This window comes from Harmonia axyridis, chromosome 3 (assembly GCF_914767665.1).
Source record: "Harmonia axyridis chromosome 3, icHarAxyr1.1, whole genome shotgun sequence".
In the NCBI taxonomy this organism is placed as follows: Eukaryota; Metazoa; Arthropoda; class Insecta; order Coleoptera; family Coccinellidae; genus Harmonia; species Harmonia axyridis.
In genome coordinates, this window is record NC_059503.1 from 60,253,839 (window position 1) to 60,269,895 (window position 16,057).

The window sequence follows — 16,057 nt, forward strand, 5'->3', positions numbered from 1 at the left end:
GGTGATCGGTATAGAGCCATGATTACTAACTTTTTCATTCCTGAATTGAACAACCATGATGTCCAGGAGCTGTGGTCCCAACAAAACGGCGCAACATGTCACACAATGCCACAATCGATTTATTGAAAGACACGTTTGGAGACTGCCTAATTTCACGTTTTGAACCTGTGAATTGGCCTCCAAGATCTTGTGATTCAACACCGCTAGACTACTTTCTGTGGGGCTATGTAAAGACATTGGTCTATGCGGGTAAGCCACAAACCCTTGACCATTTGGAAGACAACAAATTTTGGAAAAAGTCATCGAAAGTGGGACGTCCAGATTGGACTACATCCGAGCCAGCTGTGGCGGTCATATGCCAGAAATCATATTTAAAATGTACTGCCACAAGATTATCTTGCGGATAAATAAAATTCATGTCAATCGAATAATCCATCATTGTTTTATTGCAATTTAAAGTTCTATAGCTCTAAAAAACCACCCTTTACCTGTTTTTTTTCAGTGTGAATGCCGAATTTTTATATCATAATCTCTATGAAATTCTGATTTCGGAATACCCCACTTGTCATTATTTATCTGTGGTACTTTTTGACGTAGGCCACTTTTCTCAAAAAATTTCATGGTTATAATGGCTTAAACTAAATATCATATCTTGAAAACTATTGGAGATAATAGTACGATTTATATTTATTGAATTCCCGAAAAGTTTTTGCAAATTAACAGATCACTTTACAGATGGTCTGAAAGACACTGTAATTTTTTCAAAATTACCTTAAAAAATGTCAATAAGTCAATTTTTTCAAATGGCATGCCCTGAATTTTTTTGCCTCTCGGATAGCCTAGTGAGTAGTGTTCATTTTTTGTCTAGACATGTTGTGCCTAAAATCAATTATTTTTTCAAAATGCTTCTCATTTAATTTTTGTACAGGGGCTGGCGGTATACTTTTCACGCATACAATTTCAAAGAGGTAAGATTATTCAACTCTACTCAATACGTACTAGTAGGAATATCAATTGAAGATAAGCCGAATCAAAGAAATCATCAAAATATTTGGAAACATTAATTTCGATAAAATGAATTGCAGACCACATGAAAAGCAGGAACATAGTCTGAATTCTCTAAAGGAGTTCGAAATGACTGCATATTTTCAGCTGAAAAAGTCTCATAAATATTTATCGCTCATATGTTTTTTGGAATTAACTCTCGTTCAAAATATTGTTTTAATCGGTCGACATTTTATTTTTGGAGATATTTCCATCGTGTTACATGTTCTTCTTAATATTATCTGTTTCCTTCTATTTGCAAGATTGGTCTTTGGGGATTTTTCTCTTCAATCTATCTTTTTTCGTTTTCCTTCTGGTGAGTCCTGATGGGCATGTTTTTGTAGTATCTTGATAAGGTCTCTCGCAATCTTTTGGATAATCAGGAATAATCTGAAAATATAAAATATAAAATCTCTGAAACTCCATCTTCACTTTTCTTTACCCTTTCTCCTTTTTTACAAACGACGTCGAACAATTCTCTACAAGAAAGAATTTTGGATAATTTAGTCTTTTTTATTCCGAAATCGGAGAGATCGTCACCATTCTTGAAATTCCTCAACAAATCATCATTTTTCATGAAAAATTCAGTTAATACGGTGTGATGTCTATCACAGTATCCAAATTTGAAATTTTCAATGGGCATTGGAACCTGAAACAAAAATATTATGAAAGATATTTTGCTGATATTTAATTTATTTTTTATTTTCTAGTATACATTTTTGACTATATCAACTGAGTCAAGTAATCACAAAACTGTCAGAAAAGTTTTTGTAGTACGCAATTTCATCTTCCTTGCGCCATCTAGTGGAACCCGATCGGACTTATACAACTCGAGATACTGATAAGTAAAGCCATCTATTGAAAAAATAATAGAGTTCTCTTTGCTACACATAATATGTCTTTCCCGTTTTTTGTAAGAGATGGCGCCACCAATACTGTGCGAGTATTTAATGGTTACATATGTCATAATCAAAGCTTATTCATCTGTCAACAATTCCACACTAACACATTAGTTGAAATTTTTTCGCATCATAAATTTTTGAAATCGTGAAAATGTCGAAATTTGAGCCGAGTCGACGTCATTTGCGGGAAGTTTCACTTTATTGGTTCAATTTGAAGAAATCTGCTGCCGAGGCGCATCGGTTGCTTCAGGAAGCTTATGGAGAAGGTTGTGTCGATGATTCAAGTGTTCGCGGATGGTTTCGACGCTTCAAAAGTGGCGATTTCGACGTGGAAGACAAGGAGCGTTCCGGGCGGACGCAAATCTTTGAAGATCAAGAATTGGCGACTTTGCTTGATGAAGATTCGTGTCAAACGCAAGAAGAAATTGCTGAAGCATTGGGAGTTGACCGAACAACCATTTCCAAGCGTTTGAAAGCCATGGGAATGATCCAAAAGCAAGGAAATTGGGTGCCGTACGAACTGAAGCTGAGAGACGTCGAACGGCGTTTTTTCACTTGCGAACAGCTGCTTCAGCGACATAAAAGAAAGGGTTTTCTGCATCGTATCGTGACTGGCGATAAAAAGTGGATCCGTTACGATAATCAGAAGCGAGGAAAATCATGGGGACTACCCGGCCATGCATCATCATCGACGGCCAAGCCAAATATTCATGGCGCCAAGCTCATGCTCTGTATATGGTGGGACCAGCTAGGTGTGGTTTACTATGAGCTTCTGAAACCGAATGAAAGGATCACAGGCGAGGTCTATCGACGACAATTGATGCGTTTGAGCCGCGCACTGCGAGAAAAACGGCCACAATACTCCGACAGGCACGACAAAGTTATTTTGCAACATGACAATGCTCGCCCACATGTTGCACAGCCGGTGAAAACATACTTAGAAACGCTCAAATGGGAAGTCCTACCCCACCCGCCGTATAGTCCAGACATTGCTCCGTCTGATTACCATCTCTTCAGATCGATGACGCATGGCCTGGCTGACCAGCACTTCCATTCCTACGAGGAAGCCAAAAAATGGGTGGATGACTGGATAGAGGCCAAACCGGTCGAATTTTTTCGCAACGGGATTCGTATGTTGCCAGAAAGATGGGGAAAAGTTGTAGCTAGCGATGGCCAATACTTTCAATAATTCATTTGTAACCATTTTTTCACAATAAAGGCTCAAAATTTGAAAAAAAAACGGGAAAGACTTATTCACACACCTTATATTATATCTTTCTACTGTTCGTCTTTCTCCAATTGCACAATTAACAATGAATGACGAGCAGTATTTACCACATTTTCAATAATGGAATTGACACTTTACATACATATTGCAAAAATAACTATTTCATAACTGTTTTCATTCAAGATAATTATTGAATTATCGACAAATGATATTCTCCATATTTCTCCGCTAGAATTCCATTCAACATGTCATTTTTCTCGAAGGAAAAACAATTAGGTACAGATAATTTCAAAGGTCGAACTTAGATATATGTCCTTCCCTTACCTCTTACCTCGTTTTTGGAATTCTGTTCGACGATATTGCTATCTTTGGTGACGTTAAACAACCATCGTCTCGTTATTGGTTTCTTGACAGATTCGAAACAGTCCATTGTCGGCATCTTCTTTCCCTTGATATATACTTGACTCAGGTTTGCTTTGTGCATCCATCTTTGAGAGAAGTTTTTGAGTGCATCTTGGTCTGGAAAATTCTTCACCGAAAATCCCCCGTTAGTAGTTGCAGCCTATAAAAATGATCAAGAAAGACAACTTTAACTATTTGCTTATTTAGGTTTACATCGTTTCCAATAATGAATCACCTCTTTATTCCATAACTAGTGATAATTGTTCATAATCTCATGCTGCATAAGCACTTATACTGTAGTAAAGGGTGTTTTTTTTAGAGCTATAGAACTTTAAATTGTAATAAAACAACGATGGATTTTTCGATTGACATGAATTTTATTCATCCTCAAGAAAATCTTGTGGCATTACATTTTAAATATGATTTCTGGCATATGACCACCACGGCTGGCTCGGATGTAGTCCAATCTGGAACGTCCAATTTTCGATTACTTTCTCCAACATTTGTGGCCATATATCGGCAATAACATGACGAATGTTGTCTTCCAAATGGTCAAGGGTTTGTGGCTTATCCGCATAGACCAATGACTTCACACAGCCCCACAGAAAGTAGTCTAGCGGCGTTAAATCACAAGATCTTGAAGGCCAATTCACAGGTCCAAAACGTGAAATTAGGCGGTCACCAAACGTGTCTTTCAATAAATGGATTGTGGCACGAGCTGTGTGACATGTTGCGCCGTCTTGTTGAAACCACAGCTCCTGGACATCATGGTTGTTTAATTCAGGAATGAAAAAGTTAGTAATCATGGCTCTATACCGATCACCATTGACTGTAACGTTCTGGCCATCATCGTTTTTGAAGAAGTACGGACCAATGATTTCACCAGCCCATAAAGCGCACCAAACAGTCAGTTTTTCTGGATGTAACGGTGTTTCGACATACACTTGAGGATTAGCTCCACTCCTGATGCGGCAGTTTTGTTTGTTGAAGTAGCCATTCAACGAGAAGTGCGCTTCATCGCTAAACAAAATAAAATGGATGTAGTGCGCGATACGTATCCCGCACAGAACCATTATTTTCGAAATAAAATTGCACTATTTGCAAGCGTTGTTCAGACGTGAGTCTATTCAAAATGAATTGTTAAACCAAACTGAGAATAAATCACTTGAAAGCTGTTGAATCAGTCGTCAACTTGAACAGTAATGCCAACTTAAAGTTATATACCTCGAAAAAAAACACCCGTTATATCCTGCACTTGAAATAGAAAAGATGAAGGCTTAAAAAATATCGAATTAATGTTCTTGTAAAGGGTTTTTCTTTAAGAGGTGTTTTTATATCATAGTATATTTTTACGATGTGCAATAAAATTTGTACATTTCTTCTAAGAGTTGTCTGGCTAATAGTCCCTACCATATCAAAAAATTGAAGGCTGGATCATGAGAGTAGTTAGATTTTTTGAGTTGTTGAGCATTAAAATGGATTTTCAGGGTCAAGAGTGATACGTTACTTACTGAAGAGGACATGCAATCTGTGTGGTAGAATTTAGGGGGTATCTTCAATTTTCCCTTGAAATTAGGATTGTTTTTCTCGGTCCAAGGACAAAGATCACATTCGGTTTTTCTAGCTCTGGGTTCCATATAGCAACTTTCACTGTAACTTGGATACGGTGCATCTATCTTTTTGCAATGTACCTGAAAACATTTCATTTCAAATACAAGAACTTCAAGAATCTGGTTTGAATGAGATGGAGTGAGTGCTTTCATAAAGTGGTAGTAAGATAGACAGTGACAACATTTTTTGGTATTGGCACACGTATGCAGATCAGTATATTACACTTCTTCGTCTACTACTTTCTGTATACGTTTTATTTGTGTACTTTGGCTTCATTTATTGGATTTTTTTGCTCGTGATTTGGATTTGGTCAGTTTTGAGTTCTTTACAAGAACCCTATTTTCCCTGGAATAACCTGTGATTGTGTATAGCTATCATGTCTGTGTACACCACACAGGATTATGCCAAAATGCACCGCATTTATGGGAAATGTAGATGTAGCGCTAGTGCCGCTTCTAAAATGTATCATGAGGGATACCCTAATGTTATCCAGATCATCGAGTTTCTACGAATGTCTACTCTTTACATCGGTCTGGCTTCCAAACCAGGTGCATGGTGGAGGAAGAATTTCCCTTCCTTACGAGGACATTATACTTCGAGCAATTGAAAAAGATCCAAGCACTTCGGTACGTGAAATTCAGCGAAGCACAGGAGTGTCCAAAAGTACAGCTTACCGATTATCGAAAAAATATGAGCTCCAGCGAGTCAGGCTCTGTTTCTTCTGGATTATGAACCTCGGGTTGTGTTTTGCGAAACCATGCACAAAAAAACAGGAATATCCACAATTCTTAGAAAAAATTTTGTGGTCGAATGAATCGACATTTGAAAAAGATGGTTACATCAGCCTACAAAATTTACGAGAGTAGAAATTTGAATAATGAAGCAAGATATATCTCAATTACGAAGAGTCTTAGGCTCTTTTGAGTTGCCATAAGTCTTAAATGTTGAAATTTATTCAGATTTTTCCCAACACTATTACCTTATTTAGTTGAAGACGTACCACTAAGTTTTTTCAGAGAAGAGTGGTTTCAATGATTTGTGCACAGCTCACAAAGCCCTCTCAGTTAAATAATATTTAAATGAATAACATCCGGGCATATGGATAGGGCGATCTGGTACAATCTCGTCGCCAGCCTGCTCACCTGATTTAAATCTCTCACATTTTTTTTACAGGGGTGCAGTAAAAGAAAAATTTAATTTAAAGCCGATCTAAAATGTAGCTTAACTTCGGATGAGAATAACGGAAGCATTTGAATGCGTCAATAACAGAGATTCGCCTGTCTGATGTCCAGATATTTGTTGAGAAGATGTCGTGCATGTATTGCGACTGAAATAGAGTAGTTTGAATATCCTTTGTAAATTTATTATATTTCACCATAAAACGTATTTTTTTTTTCAAGAAAACACTTATTTACTTAATCTAAGTAATAATGTAGGAAGCGTTATACCATTTTAGAATCCATATAAAATGTTAACTATTGAGGTCACTCGCTCAACTGTTGGTCAAAATATTAGTTTTGAATATTTTATTCGGCAAAAAAGACATTATCTTCCAAGCTAGAGCATTTGGCTTAGAATTGAAGATTTCGGATTACAGAGCACTATTCAGGATACCTTAGGAAAAGTGGAATTGAAAAAAATTAAAGATTTGTAGCAAAAAGATTTCAAAAATCAACTCAAGTTGTGCATTTTTTCAAAAGAAATGCAATATAATTTGAAAAATACACATTATGACTTAGCCTGTTACTCGAGTCGGGTTTGACGTCGACTTCTGGGACCTCCTGTATATCAAATTGAGTAGTATATATGTAGGATCCAGTTATTGTTCCCTGTAAATAATTGAGATGGTCAACAGGATGCTTGGAGACCTATTAGTTTCTTCAAGTGTTGAGGGCATGACAGTTTCAATGAATTTACAGGGAACGAATTGTTATTGTACATATAATATAAAAAGAATGTGTAATTCTTCGAGGTGTCGAAAATATGTCATGGAGTTGTAAATTGTAAAATTGTAAAGTTCGAAGACAACACGGTCGTACCAGATGTCTCACATCTGTGTATCAGGTTCTAGTCCTTCGAGAATATTCGATTTCCAGGAATCCGCGAAGATCTTTGTGGGCGGTACGGCAAAATTCTTATTGGACTAGGGGATGGTACTTTCCCTAAGGGTGTAGTCAAGCTGGAAGGAGGGAAGGATATTCATAGTGGACAGGGTAAGTTGCGGTCAGGGGACGAAGTAAGTTCGGGTCGAGAGTCAGTTGAAGTTAAGTCGAAGACGAGTAAAGTTCAAGTTGGGTCTAAGTCGAAGTAAGAGTAAGTTCAGTCGGTCAACTTAAGACATAAGACGAAAAGTCGCGGACAAGATTAAGACGAGTCGCGAATGAATCAAAGACGAGACGACCGAAACTTGTAATAAGACAAAGACGTGAAATATCGAAGACGACTCGAGTAATTAACATTAGAGTTAAAGACGAAATTCAGTACCATAGTGAGAAACTTGTAAGACGAAAGGCCAGGTAATCGAATCATACCTCTAGACGATCGATTAATCAAGCCTACATATAAGAAAGAAAGAAGACGAGTTTTATAGTGCTCTTCTGTTTTTTGTTTATTTCATTCACCAAGAGTGGTCTGGAGGTTTTCCATCTTTTCAAATTAACTGGTTATCAGTTTTTCTTTGGTCTTTTTTTTTAAATGGTGCGCCCTTACTCTGAGGATTGTGGTGTTTCATCCCGAGATCACTGATAGAATCGTCAGTTTAGCACTCAGTGATCTCTGCCAAATCCACCTTCCATCTTCATAGTGCAGTATTGAGACTCGAACCTAGTGCGGTTGGATTATATCCCCAGCGATGCCGAATTAGAGAGTGACGCTAGGCCTATAACGACATATCTCGGTCAAGCACAGAGTTACTACTACAGCAACATCAAAGAGATAAATGTTGGGCGATGAAAATCAATTCTTTTTTTTTTTTAATACAATACAAAGATAATAAATTTTAAAATGAACAAAATTTTATGAGACATCAATGCGTTCTTTGAACATTCCGAAACAACCCAATAATTTATTTCATCGTCCAACAGATCGAAATGGATTTTTCATTATTGCTCCAAATTACAACTGAGGAAAACGCTTCTTACGATTTTAATGTCTCAACTTGCCCTCCAACTCAACTTTTAATAAATGACGCTTCACTTACAATGCGTCATTTCAAAGAACTAATGGCTAAGTAAGACTTCTTAACCCCAATTTAGCCTCCTTCAAGGATGATATTAATGCAATTGAGGTTTCAAAGGAACTCTCGTCATGTCAGTTCGCAAAATGTATCTCAGATATACTTTTTTTTTAATTTCTCACCTTATTTCATTTTACTTCAACTTTTTCTACGTCGACCAAGTTTGATTTGAATTTTGTATTATTTTCATCAGAGAAGGTTTGATATGTATGAAAAAAGCAAACCTATGCTGTATAAGATGTTGAATAAGAATTAGTATGATTTGATATTTGGTATATGAAGAAAAAAATTATAAATTTATGATATAAATTTGCGTGCAATTTTTGAATTCCTCAATTCTTGTATAAAAAAATCATTTCATAAACTTGTCAAATTCCTACTTCATTTCCTAAAGAAATTTTCGTTAGAATGCAGGCAGTAGTTTTGTTTCAACAGATTTCGATTTAAAAGGTGAAAGAAGCAAAAAAAAGGAAAGTAATGAATTAAATATTTTTTCATCGCAATTAAACTCAAAATTTCTGTAGAAAATGTTTTCATAAATTATGTTTGAAATGACCTCCACCATTCCCTATTCAACCCCTTTTTCATTTAATCAATTGTTACATTCGACTATATTTTCCGAGTTGAAATATTAAAAGGAGAAGTTCTCACATATGGTCTTTTACTGAATAAACATGATTGTATGAAAATACAAAGGGACAACTAAATCAATTACATACTTCTTTATTCTTCTGCTTACAAATCGTATTCCTTCTTACTGGTGGACATCCCTTAATCGTTATCTTGTTGCATTTTCTCGGTAAGCAAGATTTCATCTTTGGTTTCGTGCTGTCCTTACAAACCTCATTGCCGCCCGACTTACTTGAGAAACATCTAACTTGATCACTTGATAGACTTAAAAATTCCTTCGAATGCAGACTTGAGATCCCCATTACTCGATCTAAAATATCTTGAGATTTTTCCCGCTGTGTCATGGTGCAGTAAAACTTTTTCGACGACTTTATAGCATCGTGGTTAGAGGTTAGTTGGCTGTTTCCTGTACTGTTTATTAAATTCATCTGCATTGATTTTTGGTCGAGTAACATCTGATCGGCTTTCTCTTGATCGGATATGGTGTAAGGTGAAAATATTGCTTTTAAAGGTTCCGGAAAAGGATTTGATGTCAGTCTTGGTTTGCGCGTAGGCAGATTTTGAGCCTGCTTCTTCTTGAAACTTTCCAAGATTTGTTGGCTGAAAAGAATTAATAGGTTAGATGAAATGCAATAAAATTAATTTCAGCCAAGGGAAATTATTTATTCAATAAATTTCATTCAGTTATGCAAATACATAAGTTTAAGTCAGTCTTATATAGTAAAATGACAAGTAACTGATACCAAAATATGCAGTGTATTCTTTAAAAAATGATAGGTATACATTAGTCGCCTTCGAAGCAATAAAAATTCCCCTTAATGGAAAGCTCCTTCCTGGGAACTGGGTTGTACATATGAGGATACTGAATCAATTAGATTCAAACCTCTTCGCAAAACCATGGGATATTATGCCATCCACCTACGATTTTGAAACGCCCTTTGAAACGGTTATAAATGACCGTCCTAGTGCAATAAGTCTCGTCAATCGTCTGGACAAAAAGTCATCCATATGGTTCACAGATGGATCAAAATCAGAGAAGGGCAGCGGCATTGGGATAAATGGACCTAAACTGAGGATCTCTAAAGCCCTGGGAAGTGAGCCCTCGATTCTACAGACCAAGAAAATGGCTGTTTATGTATGCGCCCAGGAGTGTCTCAAAATGAACCTCAAGGAGGCGCATATCTACATCACCACGGACAGCCAAACCACGCTGAGATCCCTGGAATCTTGTTGTCAGGGGTCTGTGCTGACTTGGGAGTGCCGTAACACCATAAAGCAACTGGCCAGCCGCCAGAGGAAATAAGGTGACTCCACTATGGGTACCATGGCACTGTGGGGTTGAAGGAAATGAAAGAGCTGACGAACTTGCAAAAAGTGCATCAAGGTTAACACCTGCTGGACCTGAGCCTTTCTGTGGGATAGGAAAAGAACAATTTAAACCTGCGGTCCAGCTATGGGAGTTGAACAGCAGGACAATCCACTGGACTAACACTCCTAGACTTGTTCAGGCAAAGAAATTCGTGAAGATTTCACCTACCTACGCCAAAAAGCTCCTGAAGCTGTCGCGAGCCGAGCTTCGGGTGATGGTGGGACTGCTGACGGGACACTGTCGGTACAAACATCATTTGTACCGTATGGGAAAGTTAGCAGAAGAGATTTGCAGGCTCTGTGGATCGGAAGCAGAAACAGCCGAGCACTTGATATGCAAGTGTCCGGAGCTGGCTGGCCTAAGAGCCATTCACATGGGTAAGCTGGTCCTGGATACCAGAGAGGTAACGGCCAAGGCCCCTAAGGAGGTTGTCAATTTTATTAACGTTGACGACCTCCCTGGGTTTCTATGAATGAGTAGGTTAGATAACAAAAGATCTGCATGGTCGCAGTTCCCGGAAGGCTTACCGAACCAAAAAGACCCCAGTTCAAATAATCTTAGTCGCCTTCGATTGATTATGTAATGGATCTTCTTCATAATTACACATGAGAAACGGGCTCTCTGTATCCAAAAGAGTTCAAACTCGTATCTACGTTCCAAACTAAACAACCATGGAAAATTATAAATCAGATAGGAATTCAGAAAGTTATGGTGGTTGAAATTCCAAATTCTACATCCCGTACAGGATGGGCCAAATTGGACACTTTCAAAGGAGAAGTCCTATTTCTATACTAGATAGGCAAAAACTGATGCCGGTGACCGAGGGCTAATTTTCATGATAATAATAATAATAATATTTATTTATTTCACAGTATAAACATACAGGAAAAGTCAAGAATAGCAATTATATCAATAAACATCACAATAACATCATTTTTGTACAAACATGAAATATCAAACATCAAAAATATCACAGTCGAAAAGTTCAGTCACCTCATATATCGCTGTCCTCAACAGCACCCTCTTCACCTCTGTGCTGAAACGTTTTTCCTTTAGAGCCTTTATACGATCAGGTACCATAATTGTATAATACAGGACCCCTGTGATCAACGACTCGCTGAGTAGATGCCAGACGATGGAAAGGTGTATCCAGGGCAGCCTTGTTTCGCGTATTATAGGCATGTCTGCTTGAATTTCTGGTAAACTGCTGGATGTTTTTGTGTACATATTTGAGGCAGGCGTGAATGTATATACGTGGCACAATCAGAATTTCCCCGGTTATGAAAGTTTCCTTGCAGCAATCACTAGGTGCAAGACCACATAGTGCTCTTACTGCTCTCTTTTGAAGTCTCAACACCCTTAACGCCTCGGATGTCGCTCCCCATAAAAGGATACTCTGCGAGGCTACTGCGTGAAAGTTGGCAAAATATGCTTGACGAGCTACTACAGTTGAAGCACACATTTTCATTCTTCGGGTGGTGAATACTGCCACTGATAATTTTGATATCAGAGAATCTAACCTAACCTAATTTCCAGATGGACTCCTAGAAACTTGATGGGCTCAGCTGTTGGTACCGAATGTGAGAGCGAGAGATGTTGTGTTTTGCTCTCAAAAAATAATTGAGAAATACAAAAAAAAAATTAGTTTATTTGTTTGTTTCACTACTAAGGTCTTCTTCTTCTTTAAGTGCCGTCTCCTCAACGGAGGTTGGCGACCATCAACTGGAATTCCTCTCTGTCTCGTGCCAAAAAGCCACTAAGGTCACTCATTTGGAATTAGTCAGTAATACAAGCTCAGATGCCACAACAAATTTTGTAGGCGCAAACTCTGCATTGAAAGGTTTTGGCACAAGACCATGATAAAATGGGAAATTCTTTAGCATCAGGATCGATCAGATGGAGTTTTATTCCTAGCAGATCACCTCATCAAGGTGGTAAGATTAAGAGATTTATTAGTGAGGTTTCGTTTCACTGCGACCTAATGGTCTATTATTGTGCCCCCCATCAGAGCTATTCTCTCCATAACGTGATCTACAGCTCGCCTTCCAGTTCCAGAGTTCTGATGAACTCCAATATCTGGGATGGCTTCAAGGATGCTAATTCCTCACTTCTATAAGTTTCGTGTCCAAGGCAGATTTTGCGTTGGCTAGCGATGGCGAGGCATTCCGTCACTAGGTGATCCTGAGTTCTTCCTCCTACCCACAGAATCTGCACTCGTCGTTTTCTGTTAGACCCATTCTCATTAGGTGTTTCCTAAGGCGGCAATGCCCTGTGAGGAATCCAGTGAAGAGGTGTAGCATATTCTTACTAAGAACCAGATACTTCGTGGATCTTGGAGTGATCCAAACCAGGAAGATTCCGCCAGAGTTTTTCTCTTTCGGTTACCTACTTTTCCTGAAACTCTTTTTTGTAGGTAATCAAGGTGGTATCTGGGAATCGGATGTGAAGGCATCGAAATTCCACCTCCTTTTGTTATACTGAATACAATAATAATACAAATTGAAGCATTTCATCTAATCCAGAAGACTATCGAGCTCTTACTAGAAGGCATTTCCTCATTGGAGCACCATTGTCATCAATCCCAAAGCCCAATTTAAAGGAAGCAACAACTGGCAATATAAACAAGCCAAACAGACCCTACAATGGTATAAGGAAAATGAAGAGAGTACATTTCCCCACTCCAGCATAGGTTGAAATTGAAGACAAAAATCCACGATTTACTTAAATCAGGACCATTGGTGACTCTTGAAGAAGATAACACAAACTCCTTTCTTCTTGGAATGAAAGCTAGGTAGAACATTGAAGCTATTTCCGAGTAAAAATGGACTCACAAGAGTGAGGTCAGAGGAATAATATCAATAATTCACATACATTGTACATATATTCATTTTAAGACTTCTTTTTGTTGACACCATGAGGATTCAAGGTGGGCGGAATGTTAATGTTAACGCCGAGGCCATAAATGGAACTGTCAAATGTCAAACATTTTATGCTCTAAAATTGACGTCTGTTAAACAGCTTGTGATTCCCTCTCTCTGCTGGTAATAGTAACGGTAAACGTCCTTATAAACATTTCAACAAATTGCAAAAACAACAGTATATTTAATCTAAAATTAGGTTAGGAAGGCACCTCACCCAGAGCTCAAGAAAATAATCTGTAATTCTTGGAGACTACTTGAAATTTAAAATTGAATATTTCATAGTCAAAGAATGCAAGGAGGATTTATTGTTTCCACGGCAGATATAAGCTATATGGGTCTTTCTTTATGGTATATTATCCAAGCAACTGTGACTTCAACAAGCTTTATTCGAAAAAACAAGAATTTATCGCGTTTCGTATGCCCTATTATAGTACTTTATAGTTTCTTGAATTTCTTCCATTGCGTCGTCCCAGTGAAACCTTAAAAAAAACAAGAAGTCAATACCTACTTCATACCCTCACTGTGAAGCAGGACGAAAATGTAATTGATAGGACCACTGGGACTAGTAAATCATGAAAGAAAAAAATTCTAGTGTGCAAGAAACGGACTCACCTAGCAGAATTGTTCAAAACTATGTTTTTGGCCTTTTTGATGGGTTCCTCTTGGAGTGAAGCCATAAAGTTAGTATCGAAAATAGGCTCATCTCGGTAAGTTGGCATTGTAGCTGGTTGTAAATAGCGATTTTGCAAACTCCTCTGAATCATATCTCTTTCTGGTTCAAAAGCATTAGCCCATAATCGAGGATTTTCTGAGGGCGTCGTCCTCTCATGGGAAGATATAGAAAATTTATTGAATTTGTTTTTATCCACTTCTTTTTGGACCTGGTTTTCTTCAAGAATATTGCTTACTTGGGTCAGTTTCTGAGCGTTGTTTTGTAGGAACCTTTTACACTGAAAGCAAACTTTGTAATACAATCTCCTACTGACTTTGTAGAATTCTTACGTTTTTAGCAATCGTTGCATTTATTTTACGATATAAGTTCAATGCCATAATTTTGATTATTTTAAAATAGATGTTTGGAATAACTGCCAGCCGAAAAAACAAAATGTCGACAGAATGAATATTCAATTTTTATCTGTTGTCATATGATCCATATTTCAACCAAGAAAGAAAGTTTGTTAACAATACGAAAGATAAAGAAATCTATACCCAATTAATACTCGATAGTCCAATCAGCTGCTGGGGTACATGTCAAAAAAAAAAGAATAGCAAAGATTACACCATAGAGGATTAATTTGTAGAAATTTGTGATCTCAGTGTAACATAGTTTACATATGGCGAAAATCTTAACTCTTATCAATCTTCTGGTGAGCGTAGAACGCATGCGCGCGGGCGGAATTTTTTTTCAAACTCCCTTGAGATTCGAACCCTCACTTTTGTGTTGACCTCTGGATCATTACAGTATTCGGAAGATGAGAGATGAAAATAAATGTTAGTTTTGAGCGGATCAGTGACGTTTTTCCTCTCAAACTCTCCCGGGATTCGAACCCGAAATCTCGTGTTGAGAACCTAGTATCCTATAATAACTAGGCCACTCTAGCTTTCGAAGAAACACGGCACAACTACAGTTATGCCGTAGGGGAGCAGCTCATAGTAGATAATTCCCACACAAACAACAGCGACGGATACAAGGTGGGCGCAGAGGCGCACGCGCCCCTCCCTTGAGCGATGATGAATGAAAAAAATACTTCCTTTTTTTCATTTTCATGTGAATTGGGTACTGTGCGCACCCTCTCCCCTTGAAAAATTTCTTCATCTGCCCCTGCAAAACAAAACAAAACCTTTCGGTCGTCAATCCTAGCTTGGCGCACCGCGTTTCGACCACGACCGTTTTCGCTTGACGCAGTCGTAAGTCATCCACTTTTCATTATCAGCCACCAACCGCTTCGATAATGGGGCGATTTTGTTGCGATTCGGCAGCGTTTTGCAGATGGAAATTCGGTCCATGAGGTTTTTTGCGTTAACTCTGTGCTACCCATATACATCGAGCTTCTTCTTGAGACCAGCTTTATGCAAATGGTTCCAAACGGTTTTTTTGTGCGTACATGACGGTCGGACTCGACAATGTCCATGGTTTTGTCGACATTTTCAACAATTGGTCTTCCAGTGCGTGGTGCATCTTTGACATCGAAATTACCAGAACATAATCGACGAAACAAAAATAACGCGTAATTTGCTGTAAGAGTATCAGGACCATAAAAACTATATACATTTTTATATCACAGTTCAAATAATAATAATAATATATCACTGGAGCTTTGAGAACGTGCTCAACTAGGGCATTGGAGATCATTTCAGATCTCACTCCTCTTCATCTAGTGATAGAGAGAGAGTGGCCTATGACGCCACTCTAAGACTATCTAGATAGGCATCTGAGATTAAGAATGCAGCGACAAGGTGAGCAAACGTAGAACTATAAATGTTGCCATTGGAGTGTTTGGTTGTATTAGTTGTGTGTGTATTTGCGTTATTAAAATTCGATTTTACAATAAATATAAAAACTTTTCGGTCTTCTATAGTGAACAAGTGTGTTACTTTGTATATAATACTTTCATTTTAGGTAAAGGCGATAGATATCATCATTTGTTTCAGTTCAGTCTAGTGATATTGAAAGTTATGCAAGGATGGAAGACTTCGAAAAATGACGAATAACAA

The 16,057-nt window shown here is 37.9% G+C and overlaps 1 protein-coding gene across 2 annotated transcripts; it reads right to left on the reverse strand.

Annotated features, from left to right (window-relative positions):
• Nucleotides 1–1,216: 1,216 nt before the first annotated feature.
• On the reverse strand, nt 1,217–14,502 carry LOC123675610. Of its 2 annotated transcripts, XM_045611009.1 has the most exons (7): nt 14,345–14,502; nt 13,955–14,292; nt 9,142–9,652; nt 5,088–5,267; nt 3,506–3,736; nt 1,487–1,693; nt 1,217–1,434 (listed from the first exon to the last, which is right to left on the reverse strand). In XM_045611009.1, the coding sequence occupies exons 1-7, from the start codon at nt 14,390–14,392 to the stop codon at nt 1,297–1,299; spliced, it is 1,653 nt and encodes a 550-aa protein (XP_045466965.1). In that variant the 5' UTR covers nt 14,393–14,502; the 3' UTR covers nt 1,217–1,296. The 2 variants fall into 2 exon arrangements, with proteins under 2 accessions (XP_045466965.1, XP_045466966.1); XM_045611010.1 differs by lacking the exon at nt 1,217–1,434 and having other exon boundaries at nt 1,656–1,693; nt 3,499–3,736.
• Nucleotides 14,503–16,057: the final 1,555 nt, after the last annotated feature.

Bases quoted from the DNA above. Each gene is read 5' to 3' on its own strand.
- LOC123675610 (XM_045611009.1), bottom strand. From the start codon at position 14,392: ATGGCATTGAACTTATATCGTAAAATAAATGCAACGATTGCTAAAAAC. The intron at 3,737-5,087 runs GTAAGTAACGTA...TCATTTTTATAG, and splicing joins CAGATTGCATGTCCTCTTCA to GCTGCAACTACTAACGGGGG. The intron at 1,694-3,505 runs GTAAGAGGTAAG...TTTTTGTTTCAG, and splicing joins AACAGAATTCCAAAAACGAG to GTTCCAATGCCCATTGAAAA.